At 44.6% G+C, this 27,784-nt stretch overlaps 1 protein-coding gene across 1 annotated transcript in view; it reads right to left on the reverse strand.

Annotated features, from left to right (window-relative positions):
- Positions 1-27,784, reverse strand: part of ITGA8 (integrin subunit alpha 8) — a 713,969-nt gene that overhangs the window by 641,276 nt on the left and 44,909 nt on the right. The window contains exon 2 of the mRNA XM_078663606.1: positions 7,694-7,821. Coding sequence (XP_078519732.1) covers positions 7,694-7,821 — 128 coding nt within the window. The remainder of the gene's footprint in view (positions 1-7,693; positions 7,822-27,784) is intronic.

A 27,784-nucleotide genomic window follows, 5' to 3' on the forward strand; every position in this document is an offset into this window, starting at 1 on the left:
CTGATCCCGACCTGACACTTTATGTGGATGGTTCATGTATGAGAACAAGTACAGGAGAACTAGTAGCCGCGTATGCAGTGACTACTGACACCGAAGTTATAGAAACACATCGTATTGACACCCTGTCTGCTCAGGCAGCAGAGCTTGTCGCTCTGACCCAAGCCTGCATACGTGCCAAGAACCTGAAAGTTAACATATACACAGATTCACGTTACGCATTCGGAGTCGTACACGACTTTGGAGTGCTCTGGCAGGAACGAGGTTTTATGACTTCTCATGGAACCAAGATTCAGCATGGTCTCCTCATTCAAGCTCTGTTAGATGCAATACATTTACCGACAGCTATCGCTATTATGAAGTGCAAGGCACATACGAAAGTCACTGATACCATTTCCCAAGGTAACGATCTAGCAGATCGAACAGCCAAGCTTACAGCTCAGACTCCAGACATTCCAGTTAACACGACACAGACACTCACTCCAGATCAGACTACTTGTATGACAGTTAAGGACCCTACACAAGATGTCATAGACATACAGTTACATGCTACTCCTGATGAAATCAAGAAATGGTCCGAACAAGGAGGGGTCCAGACAGATCAAGGATGGTTGACGAAGGGAAAAGCCACATGGTTTCTCCCCGACTCTATGGTTCAAGTCATTATTAACACCGCACATAGTCCAGCACATTTAGGAGAAAAAGCCATGTTAGACAGTATCCAGAACCTCTGGTTTAACAAGCATTTACGAGCAGCAGCCAAGCAGAAAGTACGTACCTGTATGATATGTTGTCAGTTCAATCCAGGTAAAAGTGTCCCGGTGGAACAAGGTGGATTCCATCCTCCTGACCACCCTTTTGAAGTCCTCCAAATGGATTATATTCAGATGGAGCGATGTCGAGGTTTCAAGTATGTCCTCGTAGTTGTATGCGCTTTGTCCAGGTGGACAGAAGCATATCCAGTTCCAGATTACACAGCTGCGACCACTGCCAGACAGTTGGTTCGTGAGTATTTTCCCCGCTATGGATTACCTAGGGTCGTGCATTCAGATAACGGCCAGCCATTCTCATCCGAGCTCATGAAACAAGTATCCCTTCTGTTAGGGTACAAGTGGAAGTTCCATTGTGTACGCCATCCTGAAGCAGCCGGTCTCGTAGAGAGACATAATCAGACTTTGAAAATCCGCATAGCCAAAGTGTGTGCAGAGAAAGGTGTAGATTGGATAGTAGCACTGCCAGTTGCTCTTTTCTATATGAGAATGGTTGCCCACTCCCGTTCAGGTCTATCTCCGTATGAGATAGTATTTGGCCGCCCCCCCAACATGTGGGGTACACCTAGACCCCGTGGCATAACCGATGTTGACAGTAATATGCTGACAGATTACCTTGCCTCCTTGATGTCTGCACTACAATCTTGTCGTTCACAGGTTGCCGCTGCATTTCCAGACAACACCGAAGTGAAACCGCATGAAGTCGTTCCGGGGGATTTCGTTCTGGTTCGAAACTTTGATCGTTCAAGTCCGCTGGAGCCCCGTTGGAAACAGCCCCGCCTGGTCCTCCTCACCACCCGGACAGCAGTAAAGCTGGAAAATCGTAAAGGGTGGCTACATATGAGCCACGTTAAAAAATTCCATGGACTGAAACCTAAAACATTTCTCAAGGACTGCCCAGTTCCCAAGAACTGTCCAGACTATGAAACTAAAGTACCCCTGTTAGAGAAAACTCCGCAGCAGGAGTATAAATCAAAACTCCGGTCTAGTAAAATAAGTCAGCCAGTTTAATTGTCTAAGTCCCTCTCGGGTGAAACGGTTAGACAGGTTCCTGACATGTATGAGATAGACCCACACAGTGAGAGAGTTAGTCAAAACTCTAAAAGATGTATTATCGTTCTATTCTTTTTATTGTTCCTAAGTCTTATGGTTACATGCATAGGTTATGCGTTACATTTATGTTTTCCTATTTCACATGTACATATGTTTTCTAATGTTACAGTAGAGCACACATTTAGTGATCTGCCTCCTCACGAGTTATCTTATCGTCTTGCTATGCGTAACAACACTTTTATCCGAATGTTGCACTATTCACACCAGACCAGCAATGCCACTAATTGTTGGGTGTGTGGTCGACTCCCCCCTTTTCAGACACCGAAGGGAGTTCTGCCACTTTTTCCCTATCCATTTTCACATAATGGTTCGTGTGGAGCATGGTCCACGTTAACGTCTTCCTCAACTGATATGTCCCTTCTGAATCGTACATGTTTCCCAGACAAGCAAGGTCTTTCCCATAGAACAGGGTTAGATCTAGAAAATGAAGTATATGATTTAGGTAACTATTCCTCGAATTTCATGGTCTTAAATGTTCAGTCCGATACTACTCCAGATTTGCCTGCTATTTCAGTACTACCCGTCAAAGGCGAATTATGTGTCAGAAAGAATGGTTCCGCACATGTAGGACATAGTGATTGTACTACTATTGTCGAGTATAGTGACAGTGGGAAATCTATTTTCAAAGCCTCACGTCATTCTTATTTTGTTTGTGGTCAGACCGCATATGTTCGTCTGCCCCTCGATTGGGATGGAACATGTTACATTGCCTTCCTACTGCCACCAGTTTTCCTAGCCCCGTCCGATTATCACAGAAATACACATCTAGTACACGTTAGACATAGAAGGGAGACTGAGTCCCCAATTGTCGATCAAACTGAAACTGCTCTAGAACAATATCAAGACTTCAATAAAGGTTTCTTTTTCTTTATAGGTCCTGTCCAGAATAGTAAGTTAATACGTAGGTTAACCAGAACCCTTGAAGCAGTAGTGAATGAGACTACTTCCGCTCTAGGTAACTTAACCGAAGAGCAATCTGCTATGCGTTTTGTTGTGCTCCAAAATCATCTCGTTCTTGACGTCATACTGGCCGATAGAGGAGGAGCTTGTAGAGTCATCGGATCTAGTTGCTGCATTTTCATTCCTAATAACGCGCCGTCTGTTTATTCAGCTATAACCAGACTTCATAAAATAGCCCATCAGTTACACCAGAATCCAGGCACCTGGACATGGTCCGGTTGGCTCTGGAGTATCATATCTGCCTGGGGATGGAAAGTATTGTTATTCCTAGGTATAGCAGTAATGATCATATTCAGTTGCTGCCTCTGTTTACAATGTGGCCCTGCGATTTGCGGCATGTGTGCTACCTCTTGTATTCCTAGTCCTAAATCCCGTCCCAAGACAATTCGAGACGAGCAAATGATGCTATATGAACAGATAGATGGTATCATGAATATTGATGTTTCCTAATGGAAACGTAGGGCACAAGGAGGGAATGTGGAAAAGTAAAATTTGCCATGTTGTATGTGCCTACGTGTTCCCCATTCTATGTTATATGTGCATGATCGATATGCATGTATCCCCCTATGATCGATTAAAGACGCAATTACAGTTGTGTCCAACACCAGTATGCCAGTTTCCAGTTCTCGTGAAAGCAACGAGTATTAGGCCTATGTTGCCACGTTTCACAGTGTGCACGTTAATTCATCGCATTGTCCCCGTGTCTAGGCCTCAAAAGGGCCCGGACATCAGATTCAGCTCCAGTTTCCTGAACTCTCTCCGAGGAGCGATGCAGCCCCCACCTACATCCCTGACCCTTCACTTATTTCCTGCCTCACAGTGCCCGGCCCGGCCTGGCTCTGCCTGCCTGTCTGCCAAGAGTATGTTATGCTTCTAGTTATCAGTCCAGCCCTCCTTCTCTGCATTCCTAAGCTACTGAACTGCATCAACAGTTCCAGCTATGGTCTAGTCTCTCTGTCTCCATGTAAGAGAAATACTGTATTAATATTCATCGAATATTCCTAGCACACGCAATACATGTAGAATAATGCCTGCACCAGTCTTAGTGTCAAGTAGCCTCTGCCCTGATAACTTTTGGATTCTATCAACATGTACTCCAAACACCAGATACCAGATATGCTATAGGTACATGTCGTCCTGACACCGCAGACTTTAGTCTCCTCTTCTAGCGCAGAAGTCATAGCCCCCAGTTCTCCCTGGTAACACGTCATTGCCCGTTTGCGCGCACCACTAGGTTAAAGGTCCCAGCAGCTCGAGTAGCCCCCTTCATGTTTCCGCCCCATTCATGACACTTCTGTGACGTTTCATACCACATGTCTCAGTGTACGCCCTGTACACGCCTTTCTTTCTCCACCCATGCACTCATATCTTACGTTTGTCATAAGTTACGCCTACTGTATGTAATGTAATGTAAATGTATTACTATATATATGCTGCACTGTCGATGAAGCATTGCAGCTGCCTTCCGTCCTTCCTGTTTTATTTCAGGCTGTCCCGTTCCAGTCCCTTCCTTTTTGCCTGAATAAATCCTTCTGACTCGGACACATCGGATCCTGCCTCTTATTTATTGAGCTATCTGTTATTGTTCATCTAGTCAAAAATAGTCCCGGTATTATTTATTTATATACCACAGACTAATCACAAAAATAGCATCTTGATGTACAGCAAAGATATTAGCAATTTATAAATAATGCCATCTCACATTTGCCAAAGCCGGATTGCCAATTTACAGTAATCTGACCATAACTTGCACACCATTCAGCCAAGTTATAAGTTCATGGGGAGACCATCAGTTGTCAAATAAAAAAAATCTACACAACCTATGACCTTTAAAAAAAAGCAAATAAGATTGCATCAATTTTAGTTTCGCACTTTTTACATAGTCTCCTGATGATCATTATGTCTACAAGTGAAATATCAGTTTATACCACTTTGCTGCAAAGTGTAAAAAGACCAACACATCGAAGTAATTTCCACGTGCTCTTGGAGACCAGGACGTAAAACAAAATCACTACAGCAGAGCTAACCACTAGAAACAACAGCTCATTTGTTTTTACAGGATGTTAAATGCTGAACTAATTATAGTACTTGACAGTGTGCTTCACAGTTTTACCACCCCAATACACGCCAGGGAAAGCTGAGGGAACCCACTGAATTCTGGAATTTCCCGACTATAGACATGGAATGACTCCTTAGTACTCGGGAATAATGTACCCATGTCCTGATACAGAGAACCTGTTGAAATATAACTCTATTTCAAGCATCTGCCTATAAAGGACAACGATCAGTTCTGAACATTTGTGGTCATTTCTGCAGGTCTGATTGCACGTGTTAGTTGCTGCATTATCCATCATGTGTGGTCTTCATACAGGCTCATTTCGGCAACACCATATGGAGGATGTTAGCAAAGTCAAGAGTCAATTACATAACAAATGTTACTACTAACACTCTTGATTGTAATTTTAACAAAGGAAGAACAGTTAGCGAAGGTGCAGGAAAGAAATCCGTCCTCCTTGCATGCAAACATAGATTTTCCGTCATCTAGAACGACAGAGATCTGCCGATCAGGGCAGTGCACTGGTACCTCACTGTCGCGGCAGGATTTCAGCAGCTGCCCGGATGTCTTACCATACACTGTCAATACCTCCTTTTTATCAGGATTGAATCTAAGACAGTTGTTGGTGCACATCCAATGAATACATTTGACAGCAAAACCGATAAAAGACACATGACAAAAAACTATAATAAATGAGCAAAACTGAGGTGAAAGTCGACCTAAATTGTTAATAAAAACTGACAGGCAGATTTACTACTTCTGGCGCATCTCTGCTAATCAGCAGGGATGCGCCAGAAGAGTTGCAACGCATCTGCCCACCCGTGCACCACCACTGATGCGCCGCATTTACAATGAGGCGCACCGTGGCAGACGCATGGGCAGATTCGCATCCCCCCCTGCGGAAAGGCAGCGGGTTGCTGGAGTTGCGTTGCAAGAGCGACGCAGCTCCAGCAAGGCTCTGGGTGCCCCTATCCCTAACATGCTGCGTCAATCCTTACGCCTGCTTCAAGCAGGCGCAGGGTTTTTGCGCAGTATGGCAGTAAAAGTGACTGAGTGAAATCTTGTAGATTTCACTGAGTCACTTTTCGTAGGCATTCCTGCGTCGGAACACCCCACCCCCCTGTGCAGGAATGCCCACATGTGGCACAAGGCTTTACAATGTGACGCATCTCCCTAGATGCGTCACATTGTAAATAGCCCAGAGCATGTCGCTGGCTTTGCGCTGCCGTTTTGTGATGCAGCGGCAGCACAAATCTGGCTTAAGGGGCTTGTAAAGTTGCCCCTAAGTTTTGTGTTATTTTCACTCGAATGAGATTAAACTTCAAAGGACCATTTAAAAGAAAACAACGAGCAAATGTATACATTGAAATGAAATGGAATTGGAGAGGAGAGGAGTTTTTAAGGACTCCATGCATCAAAGTGTGAGATTTGTAAGAGAGGAGGTGAGGTCAAAAGTTGCAGTCCACCTGAGCGATACAATAATAGCCGTATCAACACAAGGTTAACCGGTGAGTTAGGAGAGTGGTAAAATCAATTGTGTCCACGCTGCTGACACACCTCACAGAGTAAGGTCACAGGCGTACCATTCTCAGATTGTCCAGCACCCATATATAAAAAAAACTGTTCTAATCCACAGGGACTCTCAATCAAAGACAAACTACTTCTTAAATGTTCTTGCCTTTTCTCTTGCCATCTTAACTTCCACTTCCGGTTTTCAACCCACATCTCTATTCTAACCCCACCATCTGTCTTTCCGCAAGCCCTACCTATCTGTTTCTTCTGGTATGCATGTTGATTTCCAGCTTGCATTTTATAACATAAGAGTTACATGTCTCTTGAGTCCCACCTTTCAAAAACCTATCAAATTGTCAATAGATTGAATGTAAACATTTGACTACGGTCTGGTATTTGCTTTAAAATTACTTTTATAACATCTTTGATGTGATAGCGTAAGTCATTCATAAATTACGTCATGGAACTCACTGCAGTATTAAGTATGTAGATTAATTTATTAACTAAAACAATAGCCTAAAAGGGAGGGTGACAGAAAACTAACAGATTCCTTGAGATTGTGGAAGCAAGGTGGTAGTGTAACGGCAGTACATGTAGAATGCAATGTAGCCCTTTAAAATGTAGTTGCAAACTAAAGAATAACAGAAATGAACATCCATTGAACCGAGTGGTGTATTTACGAAAGCACGTGTTAGCCCCGTGCTTTTACATACTTGTGTACGTTTGGAAATTGCTTTCACTAATATCATAATCTTGAAGTTTTGGACAAATATGACATGCATCATTTTCATACAGAACATGCAAAAATATTTAAAATGTAGTAATGGTCACAAACCAAAATGCACAGTAGCCAATCAATTGAAGTGATACATCTGCTATTTGCTTCTGCTTTTCTTCCTCGTGACACATGGGACCACAAAACTAATCTAATTAGTCATGAAGGCTTATGGCAACAAAAACACTTTATACAGACACACGTCTTACTTGGCAAAAGCATGAAATCTATTCCTGTGATCATGTTCTGCTGTTAGCACAATATAATATCCATGCCAGTCTTTGCACGTTTACTGTTATTATATTTTTAGTTTATAGCCACAGAGCTTTTACCCTGACAAGGATAATCTTGTGGTACTGGAAGGGATGCTGCTCTGAGGAAGTGTTGTCAAGTAGGTCTGGCCATTTCTAATTCCCAATTCTGGAGAGGTGAGAATGTGGTCGCCTTTAGATTCATAGACCCCGTGATGCACTGCCACATGCACTTGGATGGTAATTCCGCTGTACTTACTTGTGACATCAAAAGGGATCTGTTTGCATTCAGACGTCCGCGGCCAAGGACAATAATACACAGCTCCACCTTCAACTATCTCCGGCTGGGTTGTGTTAGCTTTTGGGGCTCCAACCAAGACACTTACTCTAGAAAAGAAGAGACAAGGCAATATGTGAGATGGCGACTTCCGCCCTGTATAAATCAAATCAATCAATCAATCAAGCCAAACATCATCCCACTGGCCTAAGCCTGTACTCTCTGGAGGATTGCTCAACCAGCCTGTTGGCTTCAGAAGTTACAAACTTCAGTCATCTACGCGGAGGCAGAGGATTTAACTTCAGCTCCTCCTATGTATGAATCCAGGGTTTTGCTCTACCATTTGTAGTGTATTCCAGTCACAAGATAGACCATACCTAAGCGGCATGAATGCTACAGAAAAGATAGCAGAACTAGAACACTTCCAGCCATCTGCTTTAAAGGAACATTGGAATAACTTGCATAATTAGAACTATTACTGCACGTTTGGCATCCTGCAACTGGCTCAAGAATTGATCACTGATAGGGAGCTGGGCTTCCATTCCTCAGAACTGACAGAGCAGGAGTAGTTCGAAGACCAAGTGTAGCTTTGATTATCCTCAAGGACATTGAGTTTCCATTTTGGAATAGGGGTTAGAAGTTAATTTAAAGATAAATTGCACATATTTGCCCAAAACACTGCCTTACAATCTTACTAGATTAGATCACTGAGAAATGTGTATACTTACTCTCTGACTTAATACAAGGGACAGCAGGGTGATCTAGGATTATGCTAATGTTGTGTGACTATGACCAGGGACCTAAGGAGTTACTTGTTCCTTCAGAAATTGAATGAGCTCATGGACGCTAGGGGTTTTAACCAACTGGTCCAAACTGCAAGGGAATTGAAAGGACCCATATATTACTTTATCTGCTCCGGGTAAGTCAATAAAATTGAGATGTATAGAATTTCCTATCTGTTCACATCTTCATATAAATGCAGTCACGCTTTTAAATGCACCCTGGGGGTGCTGGGAGAGCTTCAATACCCCAGGGACACCCATGCACTAGATCAGGAGAATCTATGCAATGGTGGACCGAATGCCATGCACTCCCAGGATGGTGATGTGTGCCCCTACAGCCAGCGTCCAGAGGAGGCTGCATTTTAGTCGGCTGCAGGGCCTTCCTCTGCAGGTCTTGCAAGGGGTGTACCTTTCTTAGAGCGTACATCAGGAGTAGGTGGGGGGGGGGGTAAACTTATTTTATAGCTGCATGCTACAGTTTCACTCACTTCCCCTGCCAGCGCCCTACACAAGGCAAAAACTTGGCTTGTGTGAAGCTCTGCCAAACCTCTATATGTCTTATCCACCTTTTGATACAACAGAGCTGTACTGAAGAGGTAAACAATCGACAACTCTTAGGGAATGTGCCAGCCGTGGAAACAACATACGAGGACAACGGAGCATAACAGCTTTAGAATCCTTCATTGTGCTACACAGCATTATAACATTACAAGACAATCATAAGAATTTTAATTTTTGTTCACTCTGTTAATGTAGCTTTCAACTGCGGATTGTTTTAGAGTTAACATTGTATCATAATGTAAATATGTAAATGTCAGATATTTCTCCACTTGTAGGATAGTGTAGCAATGGATGTATATATGAACAGCTTTGACTTTAAAGAAATCAATAAAGTATTGTATTTATTAGGTATGACTTGACAGTGCAACTCTTATCAGACCTTATGTGATGAACAGCAAAAGAAGTTTAATAAGCACTACTGAGAGAGGGGTATTTGCCCTGCAACGAGTACAAATTTTGATTTGAAAAACTTTGTGTGCTTCTGCTGTACAGGAGAGCTTGCGCTGCACTTTTTACCTGCTGAGAAAGCTAATAATCAATGCATTGGGACTGCATTGGTTATGGTGACAAGCCATTTATCAAAGCTATAGGCCTGGCCTGTATATAATTTATATATACAACAAAGGTAGAAGACCTGACCTATTGATTGTGAACAGCATATGTTAAAGTCAATAAGCCTGTGAGGCAGATTATCACTACCCTGTCTTAATGGCAAGTACTGTTTTTTTACAGAACATCTGAGATTACCACAGTTGGCAAGGGTTTTGTTGTTGGTTAGCCACTGTGACAAACCCTTGTGGTAGAAGACTTGCACTTTGAGAAACCTCATCATGCAGTTTTATTAAGGGTTGTATTATATTTTTACAAACTGTAATTTTGTACGTATTTTATGACAACTGAGAAACTGAGAGAGGGACCAGGGCTCTCCCCAAAAAAGTAACAAAAGCACAAAAACTCTACATACATGTACATATACAGAAGGCCTGTGGGCCAGCCCTCTATTGTCTGTTCAAGTACTATTCACATTTGGTGTCCCACTGTAACAGCATATTGCATGGCGCAATTAGTTAGTGCATTTCTGCTATTGTCTCTGTTGCCACTTTGGTGATTGCACTTTTCTTGATCGCAAGTGCACATCCTTCTGAATATGAGTATTATTCAGCGTGTGGGATGGATGCCAGTGGATTATTTTTCAATTTCTTCTTTTTTATAGGTTCCCATTAAGAGCATCTTGAAACTCCCCAGGCAGTCTAACATGATGCTTGCTTGTTACATATTTCATTTGCAGTGTGCTGTTTCCTGTGGAGATACTATTTTTAAACTGGACGGACATCTTGCAATGGTATCCTCTATTGTGTATCACAGTATGCATTCAAAGATGCACACCATGTTTGAAAGCATTATGTTGACCACCTTGGAGCCGTACAACAATGATACATCATATACTTTAGCATTCAAAGATGGCTGTCCATTGTGATGTTTATGGAGAAGCCTTCATCGGAAGTGATTGTGCATCATCATGTATCATTTATTTGCCTGATCCATTGTTCAATTTAGTTTTTGTATTGCAAGCACGTGTCCACGAGTTTACGAGGTGGCCGATTTTCTTATATATAACTTAATTCTTTTATCTTACATATGCTTGTTGTGTTTGTGTGCCCTTTTGTTGTGGATGGGTAATTTGATGAATGCAATAAGTCAATAGGTGGATAAATGGATGAATGAATGCAATGATGAGAGACAGAGTGCATATATGATATCATGTTTCGTACCTAAACTTATCAGTGACTGAAGATGCTCATTCAGTTATGAGCCAACCAATTGTCATTGCCAAAGCTTGTTAAACATAATTTCTTCTACTAGTCTGAAATTTTTTAGAGATTTTGAAATGATTCCAAGGTAAGTCCCAGAATCGAGCACAATATTCTCGAAGTTGCCTCCAGAAAGTGAAGACAGTATTCTAAGGGCGACCGTGACAGTGATGTATGTATATGCTGTATAGTGAAAACACAACGTCACGTTCTTGTAAGTTATATGTCGTCTTCTTGCTTTTACCATGGCTATGCAATATTGCTTTGCCACATGGAGGTGATCCAATCTGAGCTCTCCAGGATGATGAAGATAAAGGGAAGCTGCCATTGATACAACTTGTGCTGTAATGATTCTGAGTATTTGGGGGAAGCCAGCTCTGCTGCTACTTGTCCTGTTCATGGGAATCTTTCACTGTTGTAACTATGCCTGTTCTGTGTGTGCAGCAATCTTGCACTGCTGCTGTCTGTTCTGCACCTGTGCTGTTTACATCAGGGAATATTGCTTTGTCGCTGCCCAAAATATTCTGTCTTATTCTCGGTGTTTGAGAGAATTATTTACTGCAGTTGTTGCACTGCCGCTGTGTGTGTGTGTGTGTGCGCGCGCGCGCATCAGCGTATTGCATATAACATATCTGTGCTTTGTGTGCTAAAGACGCGTGATAAAAAATGTTTGACTGGGCAGAAGCCAAAACTATTGCCACAAACGCCCTGAAAATAGCTGTCAATAAAATGGCCTTTCTCGCCAAGAGGCTAAATATTTTGTATAGCAAACTGATGGCTCAGCTCTATGCTAAAATCAAATCCACTGCTGACAACTTACCCAGACCACAAAAAGAGGGGGGAAACCACTTCTTTATCACAGTGTTATTAGGAATAATCAATGTGAACATATTTGCTCACACAGCAATATTACAAGTGAACCACTGCTCCGAACGAGGGTTTGCCCTGGTGGATAGACACTTCTTGGCAAGAGGCGGCTTGGGTTGAGACAGAGTCAGGGGAGCCAAAACGGCTGCAGACATCTGAGTGGGTGGAAGAGGCAGACAAGCCTTGCCGAGAACATTAGAAAAAGTGGTTTCAAATAATACTGTGTGGCAAAACCACAGACACACATGGATGTAAGCTCACACTAGTAGACCAACAGTAAGAACATTTATCATAGTCAGACCTCTTAACGCTTTGGTTTAGCTGGCAAGGAGAGGTGCAGAGGGGCTCGCCCCTGGGCATTAGGCACTCACTGAGTAACTGAAAAGAGAGTCTGCCAGGAAACCTATGCCAGCAAGATTCCAAATGCAGTGTGCAATAACAGCTCAGAATATATATTGTAGAACAGCTCTTCACATCTTGTATTACTTTACTTTTTTAAGGTTAGGACAGAGAAGGGTATGTGGTGGAATGGGGTATAATGACTAGGTAGTTCAGAGGAGCGAAGTTGTGAAACTGGCAACTAATAGCGCTGATATTTTAATAGAATAATTGTATTTTCTGGGGCCAATCTGTTAATAAGAATCTAAAGTTATGAATAGCTGTAGCCCGGCTCTCAGGCGCCCAAAGTTTAACCTAGGACACCAAGGCTGGTGCGGCTGAAGATCACAGCTGCCTGGTCTTGTTTCCACCTTGTGCCTCTTTTATCTATCACCCTAAACTTCCCGTCTGTTTACCTCACTGCTCAGATGCCTTTTCATCTCTGCTTGCTCTCTTTGTTACTGGTTTCCAGTCTTTCTCTTCACACTTTCTCCCCTTTATTTATTTGCAGAGTTTTATATAGCGCTGGCTAGACTCGGAGGTATCAGAGCGCATTACATGAGGATCAGGGAGTTACAGGGTACATAGTTAAATCAATTGGATCAGCGAGTTACCGGTTACATAGTTACAACAGTTTGAATCAAAGAAACGGATGGAGGAGGGGGGCAGGGAAGGAGACACGAATGGGTAGACGAGGAAGACAATGTGAGATGTCCGGCTGGGTAGGTGACGGGCAAGGGGCCAGACTCCTCTATAGCTGCATAGGACAGCTCCACTGGGCATCGGCCAAGGTTGCTCAGGCTCCGCAAGAGGTATCTACATCAGTTGAATCAGTGAGTTACAGGATACATAGAATCCACAGTTAGAATCCAGACAATCACAAGGAGGGAGGAGGGGGAGGGAAAGGGACCGAATGGGGAGACTAGGAAAACAATGTCAGATGTCCGGCTGGGTAGGTGATGGCCGAGGGGGGGAGCCAGGGCCAAACTCCTCTATAGCTGCAAAGGACAGCTCCACCGAGCATCAGCCAAGGTTGCTCAGGCTCCGCTGTAGGTATCTACATCAGTTGACAACAGTTAGCATCAAGAGAATCAGAGAGGAGGAGGAGGGAAGGAGACCAAACGGGGAGACGTGGAAAACAATGTCATATGTCCAGCTGGGTCGGTGACGGCCGAGGGGCCAGACTCCTCTATAGCTGCATAGAACAGCTCCACCGGACATCCGCCAAGATTGTTCCTACACACACACCATCACACGCACAGACATGCACAAGCACACACAAATGTGCGCACACACTCTCATACGCGAATAGATGGGCGCATACAAGCATGCATACAGAAACATCCACACGCACAAACACACATACAATCCCATGCTCTAATAGAAAGACACTCAAATACATGCACACACCATCACACGCACAGACATCTATCTTTCTATTTCATGCGCTGGGTCAAAGTCTGTTATATATAAGCCCTAGTACCAAAAAAATTGTGTTGTTGCTTACCACCTGCAACCAGGGTGGGACTGGGGTAGAAAAAACCCACAGTCACCTACAGAAACTTGCCACCCTATTAGCAAAACAGATAGCTAAAAGCGTGTCCAAGATTTGCATACCTGGCGATGTTTAAACGTGCAGAAATACGCTACATAGGTCTTTTGTAAGGTATGGGTTACTGCATACATTTAAGCTTTCAGCAAGCAAATTTTTTGATAATATCAGGGAATCATCACAAACATTGACCCACCAGACCATAAAGCAGGCCCACAAGTAGCCAACAATGGCCCACACACTGACCTGTCAGGCAAGCCCATCTGGCACTGTCAGATAGCCCTATGGAAAAAACTGAAATCTATAAATATAGACTTGGTTGATAAGGGAAGAGGCACGTGATGATAGGCAATATAGATGATACAGGATGGTACTTTAACATGTAGCTTATGCACACTTCACATATTTACAAAAGCTCTGATTGGATAGGACATTCCACTAAGTCAGGGAATAGGGAATGGGGAGCGGAGGGTGCTGTTACCAATAAATAGGAGCGGGGCTGAGACCCATACTGGGATGGGTTAAGGGCTGGTGAAGCTGTGGAGGATAGAGTTGAAACAAAAGGTGTAGTCTCAGGGGCTGTGAGAAAATGATGGGAAAAGGAGAAAGATGGGTGTTGTGGGACTGATATAGGGGTTTATGAAAGCCCTCTAGTGGGTACCTGGGGCTACTGGATGCATGCATAATGGTGCCAGTAGTCAGGTTTAGCATGGACACCGGAGCCAGTGTTTGGGCGCTTGACCAGTTGTGAGGGAGTTTGGGTGTGGAGTAATGGGACTGAGCTAGCACAATTGTGAAAAGATAAGAGGACAATTTAGAATACGTGAGGGATTTCATTGCCCCATTAACCTGCAATAAAGTGAAATATTTTTTAATCAATAAAAAAGGTGATATAAAACCATTTTGTCTTAAACAATTCTGAGACTCTCCCCGTTAAATTGGGATTGTTGCCATGTATGGGCCAGTGGGGGGGAAGGGCGGGGGGGGGGGGGGCTTGGACCAATCGTCAGAGGTGGTGCTCTTGAGACCAGTGGTGAGATGGAACTGGGACCAATGGTGGGGGCTTACGTTTGGGAGTGGAGTTTAGTGTCAGTGATTAGAACTGGGTGTGTGACCAGTTGTTGTGTGTAAGGCCTGGTGTAGTAGGAAATTGGTATGGGGTTAGGGCAAAGGATGTTGAGGTCATGAGGTAGAAGAGGCTACAGAGCAGGAGCCAATTGGTAGTCCAGCTGCCTCCCCAGAACTACCCATTCCAGAATGCGTTGGAGAAAAGTTAGTGGGGTCATAATGCCCTATTCCAAGAAGACCTCAGTAGATGCCATCATGAAGGGGAACAGTTCTAAGACCTCAAGTTGGAGTGCAATTGCTAAGGCACAGGAAGAATGCTTAGTGACTCGTCTGCACCACTTAAGACCTCAAACATGTATGTCCCATGATTTTAGCAGTCACAAAATGGAAAGATGGACAACTTTCCTCATAAAGCCCTATAGTTATACTCAATATTCATAACAGCTATTAATTTCAGCTATGAGCGACACAACAAATCCAACTGGTAGGGGAGTCTATGAAAAGTACTCCTACCAAACTGTCCTGATGTAGTATGTCATTAATATTATAAGAGAAGTTGAATTGGTATGGAATATAGAACTGCTACAGAAGGCAACTTGCTTTTGAAGTTGATGGAGAACCTTCTTTGTTAATGGGGAGTTCAAGTATGCCGAATACAAAGAATTATTTATTTGCACAATTCTCTTGAGATGGGTTAATACAAATCATGATAAACCTGTTGAATGGTCAATCCACTCATGTGATACTGATGAAAACTCCTCCTGGAGTAAAGCATCACCTGCAGGAATATGTTTGTAACCTGCAGGTCACGATTCGCTGGTCAGTGAACTCTAAGCCTCTCATATGTTTCAATTGATAAAATGGATACCTGTTAATTGGAACACCATTTACTTTGAGACTTCAGTGATATGACACTGTGTAAACAGCATTCTATATTTCTGCTATAGCACATGGGTACCTGGAATCCATGTATTAAAGCTCAGCTCTAAGGGGCACATGCATCAAGCATTTTTGTCTTCGCAAATGGGCCTATTTGCAGAACCTGCCAGTTTGCGAATGCAAAAATATGCTTTTCAGATGCAGCAACCCCTATTTTCTGATTCGGTAACCTGTTACTGAGTCACAAAATGGGTTTGCGATTCGCAATTAGGAAGAGGAGTGTTTATGGCGTCCCTTCCTAATACTGAATCGCATCGGTATGCAGGAATGCTTTGAAACCAAAATGCGGTCGGAAAACATGTGCATTTTACCACCTACTTTGAGTAGGTGGAAACCCATTTGCAAATGTGAAGGGGTCCCCAAGGGGCCTCTTTCCCTTTGTGAATGTTTGTTACAGCGTTTTTTAAGAGCAGGCAGTAGTCCCATTGGACCACTGCCTACTCTTAAAAAATTAAAAGAAAGCTTTTCTTTTTGTTTTTTCAATCATATCCCATTTTCCTTTAAGGAAAATCGGCTGCATTTAAAAAAATGCTTTATTTAAAAGCAATCACAGACATGGTGGCCTGCTGACCCCAGCAGACAACCATCCCTACCTCATTAATATTCATGAGGTAGGTAATTTGCAATCCCCTAAAAATCGTAAAAAGAGTTCAACATACTTTCATCTATGCCGTTTTGCGATTTGCTAATTGCGAATCACAAGGATTCGCAATTAGGAAATCACTAAATGGTTTCTTCATGCATCTAGCCCTTAGTTCCTCATAATGTTTTGGAGCATGCAATCCCTTTATAAAAGTCTGTTTATAATTTCCTTACCACAGTTCAGCTGTGACGTCTCTAGACTGCTGCAAGAAGGAAATAATGTAGCTGCTCATCTTTAATAAGTTATTACAGTTGAGTTGTGACACCATCATGCCTACTGCCAGAGCGAGCAACCAAGATGAAAAGCAGGTCACAGAGCATTTTTGCATCTGCAGTTCAAAGAACGAAAACAAGAGGTTGCTTTTTAGGTCGAGCCTATAGCAGCGCGCATGCGCTGCATTAGGAAACGACTCTTGGAGCTGACCACAACTTTTCACACACTCGTGCGTGTGTTTTTTTTTTAGCTGACAGCCTGTTGGCCTTTGCTTGCGTCTTTTTAACAAAGACAGCACGCAATTGGCCAAAGGCGGGCGCATTGCTGCGCCCATGGCCTATTGGTGTCGGTTACCCGCAGGCCCAATATATGTTTGCAATTATCATTCACAGAGGCGTGCGCGATAATAGGAAATAGATGTCTTGGTGTGGCGCACGCACCACTCATTTTCATGTTTCCTCTTTTCAGTAGTTTCATACCTCCCAAAATGGAAACTACGTCTTTCTTTATCGCTACAGACAGGCTGATAACCACTCCACAAATAACGAGGAAATACGTGAGACATTTACACCTCACGTACGTTTGCAGACATTGCTTGGGTACAGAAATTCTAGTTATTAAGGCCCGCTTTCACCGGTATGGACGCCACCTCGGCTCTCCGTTACTGGCATCCGCTGTTGAACCTCGGCCCCTCTGAGACCAGGAGCCCAGTGAAGGAACACCTTATTAGCGGAGTCTCAGCGTTAAACACTGCTTGGGTTTCACGCCGACTCCTCAGTGCATCTTTGGGTGTTTTACTGCCAACGGAGGAGGTGTCAAAGCCCGCCCTGGGGACGGACTCCAGGTGGGCACAAGGGGTTGTATCTGCTGTAAAGGGAAATCTCCTCAGTTCTGTTTCAAAATTCCTAAAGCGCTTCATAATTTACATAAGTTATACATGACGTGCATTGTCAGGAGGGAAGCACGAGGCACAGACGACAAATATGCACCATTTTTAAAACCACAAATGAAAAGTGCAAGCTATTAATAAGGATGGGGGCAGTGGGGTTTATGAGCAATTAGGCGCTCCTCGTGTGATTAATGTCAGCTCATGGGTGGAAGCCCTCCCACCCAAATTAATTACCACCCCCAGCGGCCATTAGCATCTTCAGCACTTTTAAAGATGAGAAATGTTACGGGCCGGTTTTAGGTCCCTGGGGGGCTGAGAGGTACTTTACAACGAGGGTAAAATCAAAGCGCTCTGTGCAGCCGCGGCCGGTAGTGGGAGTACCGGCCGGGCGGTGACGTGGGGAGGGGGAGGGGCAGGGTGAGGGGTAGTAATGTATGGATTACGGACTTTAACAGGTAAGTAAACATATAAATAAATAAAACTTCGCATTTGGTGATGAGGTGCATGTAACAAAATTCGTTTTATTTATTTATATGTTTACTTACCTGTTAAAGTCCGTAATCCATACATTACTACCCCCAACCCTGCCCCTACCCCTCCCCACATCACCGCCCGGCCGGTACTCCCACTACGGGCCGTGGCTGGCTCTGTGCCTGTCTACTGCAGAAAAGCGCACTTCCCAAACCTGTAATTCAGAGCTTTAAGTCTGTGCTCTGACAATCCTTCTCCCTCACACCACTGATCTGCCAAAACGCAATCCCACAAATCAAAGGCGCAGCAACTCCATTAAGGATGTATTTGTCACTGGGAACACCGGAAGAAATACATTTTAAAATGCCCCTTTTCTTTAACCTCAAATTAATCCTTTTTCTGCCTCCACTGCGCTGCATAGTTATGTTATGTTATGTTATGGGGGGGTTTTGTATAGCGCTCAGATACTCCAAAGGAGTGTCCCGGCGCTTTCAGACCAACAGGTCAGCAGCTAACACATAACACAACAGAGAAAAGGAATCAGTAAGAAAAGTAGAAACACCAGACTAAAGACCAAACAACCAAGTTTTAAGTCCCTTCCTAAAGGCAAGCAGATTGGCGGTGCTGCGGAGTGACAGGGGGAGAGTGTTCCAGAGCTGGGGAGCAAGACGTTTGAAGGAGCGTCCACCAGTCCGAGCCTTCTTCACCACTGGAACCACCGCAAGAGAGAGAGTTTCTGATCTCAGAACCCTGGTGGGTTTATAGAAGGCTAGCCTTTTCTGAATATAGGTCGCTCCAGTAGAATAGAGCGCCTTGTGGGCCAAAGTGAGGGCCTTGAAGGCAATTCGCTTTCTGACAGGGAGCCAGTGCAAGGTGGATAAAAGATCAGAGGCACTGGCCCGGCGGGGGAGACCATAAATGGCGCGGGCGGCCGAATTCTGGACTACCTGAAGACGCTGCATCAGGTAGTCAGGCAAACCCAGGTAAAGAACATTGGAATAGTCCAGCCTCGATCCTATGAGGGCATGGACGGTAATCTTACGATGGTCAAGAGAGAGCAGAGGGAGAAACCTCCGCAACATCCTGAGCAAGCCAAAGCAGACGCCCACAAGGCCAAGAACTTGGGCTTTCATGGTCAGGCCATTATCAATTTTAACCCCCAGGTTTTTCGCCACGGTGGAGGAAGATGCCGGTGGGAACATGTCATGCGGCCACCATTCCTGCCAGCTCGGGTCGGATTGGCAGCCGAAAAAGAGCACCTCAGATTTTCCAGGGTTACACTTAAGACTATGACCCTGAAACCATTCAAATACAGCTCCTAGGCAGCCACAGATACTGTCTCCATCAAACTCAGCCCCCTTTGCACACGTGAAAAGGAGCTGAGTATCGTCGGCGTATGATATTATCTGGGCCCCAAAAGACTCAGCCAGCACCGCCAAAGGGGTCAGAAAGATATTAAAAAGTGTCGGGCTCAACACGGAGCCCTGCGGTACTCCAACCCCCAGCGGCGGCACTTCGGCTGAGTGGGGGGGGGCCCAGACCACCTGCCGGCGACCAGTCAGGTAAGATTGAAACCACCTCAACACCGTCCCACGCAGACCTATCTCATACAGTCTGCGGAGAAGACCTTCATGAGGGACGGTGTCGAAAGCCGCCGACAGGTCAAGCATGACCAACATGGCCCTGCCCCCTGAGTCCAGCACCTCCTTGATAGCCTCGCTGACTTCAAGAAGCGCTGTTTCAGTGCTAAAGTTGGTACGGAAGCCAGACTGAGAGGCATGAAGCAGGCTGTGTGACTCAAGGAAGGCAGAAAGGACCCCATGGACATGTTTCTCGACGATTTTAGCAAAAGCAGGTAGGAGAGAGATCGGGCGATAGTTCGCATGAAGGTCAGGGTCGAGTCCCAGTTTTTTGAGAAGCGGAACAACCATCGCCTCTTTCCAAATACCGGGAACAACGCCACTGGTCAAAGAACAATTCAGCACAGGATTCACAAGTGGATTGACCACCTCCGCCATCCTTGCCAAGAACCTGGCAGGACACGGGTCAGCAGGTGAACCGGATTTAAGCTGAGAGAGCAAATCATGCGACGCAATAATAGATAGAGGTGGAAATTCCGATAGAGTGTACTCAGAATCTTCCACCAAATTCCCATGGATCTCCTGGCACATCCTAGCCCCGATGACAGGGTTTGGGAAAGAGTCCTGGATCAGCTTGATCTTGTCATGAAAGAAGCTGGCCAGTGCGGTCACCCACGGTTCCGAGAACTCGTGCTGAGATGCAATAGCTTTGGGCGACATAAACTCCTTCACGATAGCGAAGATCTCCTTACAGGAGCTAGAGGCTGACTCTATTCGAGCCGCGAAATAGTGCCGTTTTTCTCGCCGAATGTCAGCATGATAGGCTTTAATAACTAACTTGTAATCCGTCTTAGCCACATCCTCGTACCTATGGCGCCACCGTCTTTCCGCACTCTTACAGGCACGTCTGGACGAAGCCAGGGCCTCAGTAAACCAGGGTGCAGATGACCGCCTAGGAATTTTACGAGGAGAGGATTCGGGAGCAAGTTCATTTAGGCGCTCCCTGAACCAATCTTGCAACTGAACAAGGTCGGACTCCAGGTTTCCAGACAGCCGGCAGGGATAATCACGGCAGGCCTGTCCCAAATCTTCAAGAGAGACCTTATGATAGGCTCGACGGGACTGCCCCGATGGACAAGTGGCGGCACACACGGGCTTACCGACCCCGACAATCTGAAAAGATATCAGAAAGTGATCTGACCAGAGCACAGGGATTGGGAGGGCCATGATGAGAGGCAGAGTGGAAAACACCTGGTCAAGAGTATGACCTCTATTATGAGTTGGTACAGCCAAGTGGGGGATAAGGCCAAGAGGGGCGGTGACTTCCAAGAGTCTAATCGTGTCACCCTCATCTCCTTGATCCATATGGATGTTAAAATCACCCAAGACCAGACAATGTTTACCCTTCAAACAAAGTTCCATGGCCCTTGCCTGCAGATCCTCATAAAAAGAACCAAGGGGCCCCGGGGGGCGATAAACAAGAAGCCCCAGAAAGGATTGGTGGGCAGAAAGAGTCATGGAGAAAGCTAGGGCCTCACAGCCCGGGATGGGCTCTATCGGGACTACAGCGCAGGTGGCCGATCTCCTAACCACAATCGCCACACCACCACCTCTCCCTTTCACTCTATCTTGCCGTAAGATGACATAATCAGAAGGGATGGCGGCTGCGATATCGGGATTCGATGTTTCTCCCAGCCAGGTTTCAGTCAGCATTAAACATAGCGGCCTCTCTGTTACAAGGAGCTCATAGATATTAAGCGCATGCCTGCCCATGGAACGTGTATTGAGAAGCAAGCACTGATGGTTGTTAGTGACCTCAGGGGCCACAGGTAGCCCTACACGTATATTACTTGGGAGCCAACCGCAGCCAGGGCAGCGCCGCTTCCCACAATGTCTACCCGGAAAAACAGTACGACATGCTCCCCTCCCCGCCCTTATAGCCTGCAGCTCACCAGCCGTATATGATATTCTGGAGGTAGCGCCTCCCGCCGCCCCGTCCGCCTCCTGGACGCGGACGGGCGCAGCGCGACGCTGCGCGCGTGCGCTGCGCGCTAGCATATCTGAGGATTAAATAGTATGGGTCAGATTCCCTAGAAAGACTGCACCGCTAACCGGCAAAGCAGCTAGATGGCGTCTCAGCCCCCACACCCAAAATGGCAGTCGGCAGTGAGGCGGCGATCAAAACCCCAAACTAAAGTCACTGGGGTGAAGTGTGGGCAATGCGGTCAGTTTTACCAATTTCGAAGCGTCACAGATTTTAAAAATGAATTGTCAGTGCAAAATACGCAGATAAACACAATACACACTAAAAACGAGCAGGAGGCTCTAAAGGTTAAAAGAAGCAGCCAATATTAAAAGTTTTACAAGCAGCGTTACAAGTGAGTGCTGTTCAGTTGGTTTAAGCGAAGCACCAGATCGAAATGCTCCCTAAATAGAGAAAAGCCCGGGTCCCTAGAAAGACTGCACCGCTAACCGGCAAAGCAGCTAGATGGCGTCTCAGCCCCCACACCCAAAATGGCGGTCGGCAGTGAGGCGGCGATCAAAACCCCAAACTAAAGTCACTGGGGTGAAGTGTGGGCAATGCGGTCAGTTTTACCAATTTCGAAGCGTCACAGATTTTAATAATGAATTGTCAGTGCAAAATACGCAGATAAACACAATACACACTAAAAACGAGCAGGAGGCTCTAAAGGTTAAAAGAAGCAGCCAATATTAAAAGTTTTACAAGCAGCGTTACAAGTGAGTGCTGTTCAGTTGGTTTAAGCGAAGCACCAGATCGAAATGCTCCCTAAATAGAGAAAAGCCCGGGTCCCTAGAAAGACTGCACCGCTAACCGGCAAAGCAGCTAGATGGCGTCTCAGCCCCCACACCCAAAATGGCGGTCGGCAGTGAGGCGGCGATCAAAACCCCAAACTAAAGTCACTGGGGTGAAGTGTGGGCAATGCGGTCAGTTTTACCAATTTCGAAGCGTCACAGATTTTAATAATGAATTGTCAGTGCAAAATACGCAGATAAACACAATACACACTAAAAACGAGCAGGAGGCTCTAAAGGTTAAAAGAAGCAGCCAATATTAAAAGTTTTACAAGCAGCGTTACAAGTGAGTGCTGTTCAGTTGGTATTTCCCTTACTGCATGCAGACTCAGAGGGACTTTTCTTCATAATTCCAAGTAAAAGGGCTGATGTTTAGAACCCTTTACCGCCACATGAAGAAGCGAAATACTCTTATTGAGGCATTTACAAACAGCTTGAGTTTTGGAAAAGTGACCACGGGGATACCGCGCTACAGCTGCATAAGTACAGATTATTTATTATCATATGATTAACCCAGCTCACTCTACTCGTTGGCACGGACGAGTGTGCCAACAGGATTGTAATTTGAGTCAATTTCAGAGGCGTTATAGCTGCCTTCTTTTTGTGTAAGTAGGCCCGGGTGCGTTTCTGGGCTCTTGGAAATCACCGCCTCACCCCCACAGGATGAGACCTGGTACCTCCCTCTCTCACATGACAGAAATGTTTGGGCACTGAGGGCCCCAGCCAAGTACATTGGCCTGTAGAGTGGGAATGGGCGTGCGTGACACCAGTCAGAGGACGTGCGTGACACCAGTCAAAGGACATTAACAAAACCAACACATGCACGCGCGTCCTCCCCTGCCTCCTCTCTCTACCCATAGACTTGTTTGGCCTCCATCTCCTGGCTGTGGGGCGCTCCCTGCTCCCACCGAGAAGAAACATGTGCAATGCAATAGGTCTCACATTTATGTGAGTTTTAGCTATTGGCATTGTAAATGACATTAACTTTTATTTATGGTTTGGTTTTGGTTTTTTAAATGTAAATAAAAGGCATATACAATGACAATAGCTTAAACTCGTTGTTCTTCTGATGGGTCTTTTAAATCGAGCAGCGGTCAGGAGAAAGCAGGTATTTAAAGCAACACATTTATTTTTTCCGCACTATAGGACACGGTAGGCAGGAGAGGTATAATCTCTGTGTTTTGCTACACATTCTAAGCTCCAGCATTTTTTATATGAATTATACTAGACAGATTCTAATATCCACCAGCAAACTTGTACCCGCCTAAGTGTTTTTTTTCATACTATTTATTCTGCTTTTATTCATCCTGTTTTCAACTATGCTTTTTTTCATAAGGCAAGGGTAGAAAACCAAGAATTGAGGCACCTTGTGGGAATGGTTTTGGTGCGATAAGGTATTATAAGGAATAAAGTACTGTCTGCTGTACATAAAAAGGATACTAAAAGTCACCTCGCAGTTTCTTGACTTTATAAAGGAACCCGGCCTTCAACCTTTGTCTTCAATATGGTCACAGATCTGTTTGGTGACTTGTAATATCCTTATAATGTACAGCAAATTGTACTTTATCCCATAAACAGTAAAATTATATTTTTTTGGAGTTAATCTCTTTAAAATCCTCTTGTTATGGTAACTCACATATTATATGATCGATGAGACGCGACATTGGTGAACACCCACAAGAAGGAAACAATGATTGCAGTAGAAAGCAATTAGAGACTCTGGGGTCCATTAGGATGGCGGGCGGACTTTGTCCGCCCGCCACCCTAACGGAGATCGGGACCGCCCGCCATAAGGGCGGGGTTCCCGTAGGGGGTATTAGGATGTGCCCGCCACAGTGGCGGGCACATCCTATATGTTTTACATTGTGGCGGGCGGTGCTCTCTGCACCGCCCACCACAATGTAAAACATAAGTTGACGCATTCACACATGCAAAGCGGCAGGCACCGCGTGGTGCCTGCCGCTTTGCATATGTACATGTGGGGGGGTACCATACGTACCCCACATGTGCCCCCCCGACAGTGGCGCCAACCTGGGGGCCCTGCAGGGGGCCCCCGCAGCAATCTCCGCATGCCTTTCCGTGGCGGCATTGCCGCCGCGGAAAGGCCCACACATTTTGCCATCTTAATATGGCTGGCGGTGTCCATTGGACATCGCCACCATATTAATCTATTACCGCCGCGGTCGCAAGGCGACCGTGGCGGTAAAGCGGCGGACGGTCTTTCCGTCCGCCGCTGTCCCCTCCGCCATCCTAATCTGGCGGAGGGGAAAACGAGAGTGGTTGTTGGGCGGATTGCCTCCGCCAGGGTCGCGGTGGCCACCGCCACCCTGGCGGAGGCAATCCGCCCGATATCCTAATGGACCCCTCTATGTCCACTCAACAGAAAAGCAGCTATGGTCTCATGTACTCTAATATATATGCACTTACTGAAGGCTACAATAGAGTTTCTAAATACAGGAACACTTTGCTTTGCTTCAAAGCAAGTATTGACTTCTTGTGAAGAAGAATAGCCATTGTTATTTTGCTTTTATATAGAATCATTTACTCCCATCGAGTACATTCCTGATTTCTGGATCTATTTAAAGCTTTAAGTTATCTTTGTTTATTTACAGTTGGGAACACATTTTCATTATATTGCTGATGACCAAGAGATTTACCAATATAATTATCTGGCATCCTGTTCATTTGCATAAGTAACTGTAACATTGGTTGGGAAGTTGAGAAATATGAAATGTGCCTGGTCAAAAATGTTGCTGACCTCATATTCTTGTCTACCATTTGAGTTACATAACCCCCTAGTTACATTAGAAATGTAGAAGACTACATAAGGAATTATTAGCGCCATAAGGGATTTTGGGATCATGGTTCATTACACGATAAGCAGAAAACAGTCATCAGATGAGCACAGGAGTCTCCTCTGGTATATTGCTTTGTAAGAAGACTATATTTACTTGCAGCAGCGGCGCCATTCATAAGAGCAGAGGGGCCATGTCATCGCACCTTTTGGACATAAAGAGTATCTATCAGGCTGAGCAAAGATCAGGCAGCCAGGAGCTATTACATGTGCTAAATGCGCAGGCTGCCTGAGATGAATTTGCTGGACTGAGGATGTCACAGCTCCTGTGGGCATGACCTCCTCAGCTTGGCTAAGGTCCTCAAGGACCTCCCCCTCATGATGAGTGGTAGCATCAGTGATAGCCTCATTCCTGGGTGTTTATGTTTTGAGCCCTGAAATGCCAAGGTCCCAGTGTCTATTACTGACACCTCATAACAGAGTGGGGTGGGTCAGCAGTCTCACTGACCACATCCCACTCTGTGATGAGGTAGGGACTGCTGCTTCCCCTGAGTGGAGGCAGCAGTCCAAATCCTCCTGGCACCTCCGAGGCTTCCATTTCCGAGAGCTGCAGCAGATACGTGTTGTGTTTTAATTGCCTGTTTGGTGTGTGCGTGTATGTATGAATGTATGTGTATTTGTGAATGGGTGTGCGCATGTCTTCATGTGAATGCATGGGTTAAGTGAGTGTGCATGTATGTGCATGCATGTCCCTGCCCCCCTGCCCCCTCTAAGCTGTACTTACCTGCCATCACTCTTTGCTTGGAATTTAAAGTCTTGCATTTTATATCAGAATTGTTGAAAAAAGTGAGGCCGGCCTAACTTATTTTACCTGTAGCCTTTGAAACAGTTTTAGATCTCTTGCCAAATATTATTTTGACCACACATTAAATAGTAAGATACATACAAAGGAGGGCTTTTGGTCAACATGCTTAATTTACTGGTCTTTTAAGTCGTCATTGGCATTTGCTTCTGCCCACGACAACATACACCATCGGGCAATAGGTCAGCCCACTGTACTCATTGGCTCCATTCACTTTGAGTGACTGCACAAAACCTAACCACATTGTTCACATCCATCAAAATTGTTCTTCCTCTTCAGTCACAAAGCAGTGTCTAAGTGCACTTTTGTCACTGTAGTTTTGTATTATGTTAACTTTAAGTAGCAGCTATTTATTTTGCCTACACTTCAGGTGTCCAGTTTAATGGCAATGTATTTTCCATTTACTTTTTCATGTGCTGATATAAATTGTTTACATGCCTTTCTAACATTGCTATTAACTGTGATCTGAGTGACTAGATAGGCGGTGATTTCTTCTTGCCTCCTCAAATAATAATGAAACCCTTGGCATAACTGAAAGGACTGGTATTTAAAAAACAAGCATTTGTAATGCAATTGGTCTCGCCTATGGGACCTTATATGTATTTAGCTGTGCAGCACATTAGACTGGGTGCTGAAACATTTACTTTTCTTTAGCATGGTGGAAAGTAAGCACCAAACTGCGTGACACACCAGGTATGGGAACACATGGAGAGAAATATGCCCTTTTAAAAAAATATTATTGTCTACGGGTGCTCGTGGAAGACAATTTCTATGGACTGACTGGAATCTAGAGAATGCTAAAGTGATTCTGGTATTTTACTGACCTCTGCTGGTCATTTTCTATCAAGAAAGTTAAATAGAGGCAGTTGCCAGAAAAAATTAAGAAAAGAAAGTCCCTCAGCAGAAAGCAATTCTGGTATTTTACTGACCTCTACTGGTCCTGTTTATTAAGACAGTTAAATAGAGGCAGTTGAACAGAAAAAAAAGTCCCTAAGCGGAAGCAGACAAATCCTAGGGCTGATCTCCAGAGCCCACAAAGTACATACACATATAAATGTATACTAATATATAAGTATATACTAAAGTATATAAAAGAGGTCTTCAATGCTCGATCTAAAAAACTAATAAAATGGCTACATCACTGAATTTTTTTAACTCAGTTTTGTATTGAACGCATAAGGCTGTCAAGTTGAATGGCAGCATGTTTTCCTTTTTTATGATACATATTGTAATATAAACACATTAAAAGATACCAAACCCACCAGCCTGCTCAGGCCCAACCTATTGGCTTTGGTAATGCATGTTTTCTAAAGGACTCTTACAGCATTAAGAGGAGTAGACCTGGGGTTTGCATACTACATGATTGCTTATTTATATTATCAACTCTTATTTAAAAGCGACCCTTACAACTGAGGATTCATCTCCCTGTCTGAAACTGGAAAATAAAGGGAAGTCTTTGGAAAGTAACATGTTTCCTATTCAATGTACCTCGGATATCGAAAGAGAGCAATTGAACGAGAAAGGTAGGCAACATTTTGTTGGGGGTGTACAGCAGGTTATGGAAGACCTGCAAACAGAAATTAGCCAGGAAACTAGTATGCCACTAATATGGCATTTAAATCAGAAGCTTAGATGTTGAGCCTTTGTAAATTTACAGAGTCAAGTATTTACTGTGGTCATGGGCATTGTGTTTACTCCAATGACACTCAATTGTACATTACTGAGTTGAAATTACCCCAACAATGGGTTCAATGTACACTTGTCAGATATAATTTTCTTCTCCCAGCAGAAACGAATGATGAAAAAACGAAAAATATAATTGTTGGAGAATGCACACGGAATGAAAAAT

This window comes from Lissotriton helveticus, chromosome 10 (genome assembly GCF_964261635.1).
Source record: "Lissotriton helveticus chromosome 10, aLisHel1.1, whole genome shotgun sequence".
NCBI classification, from domain to species: Eukaryota; Metazoa; Chordata; class Amphibia; order Caudata; family Salamandridae; genus Lissotriton; species Lissotriton helveticus.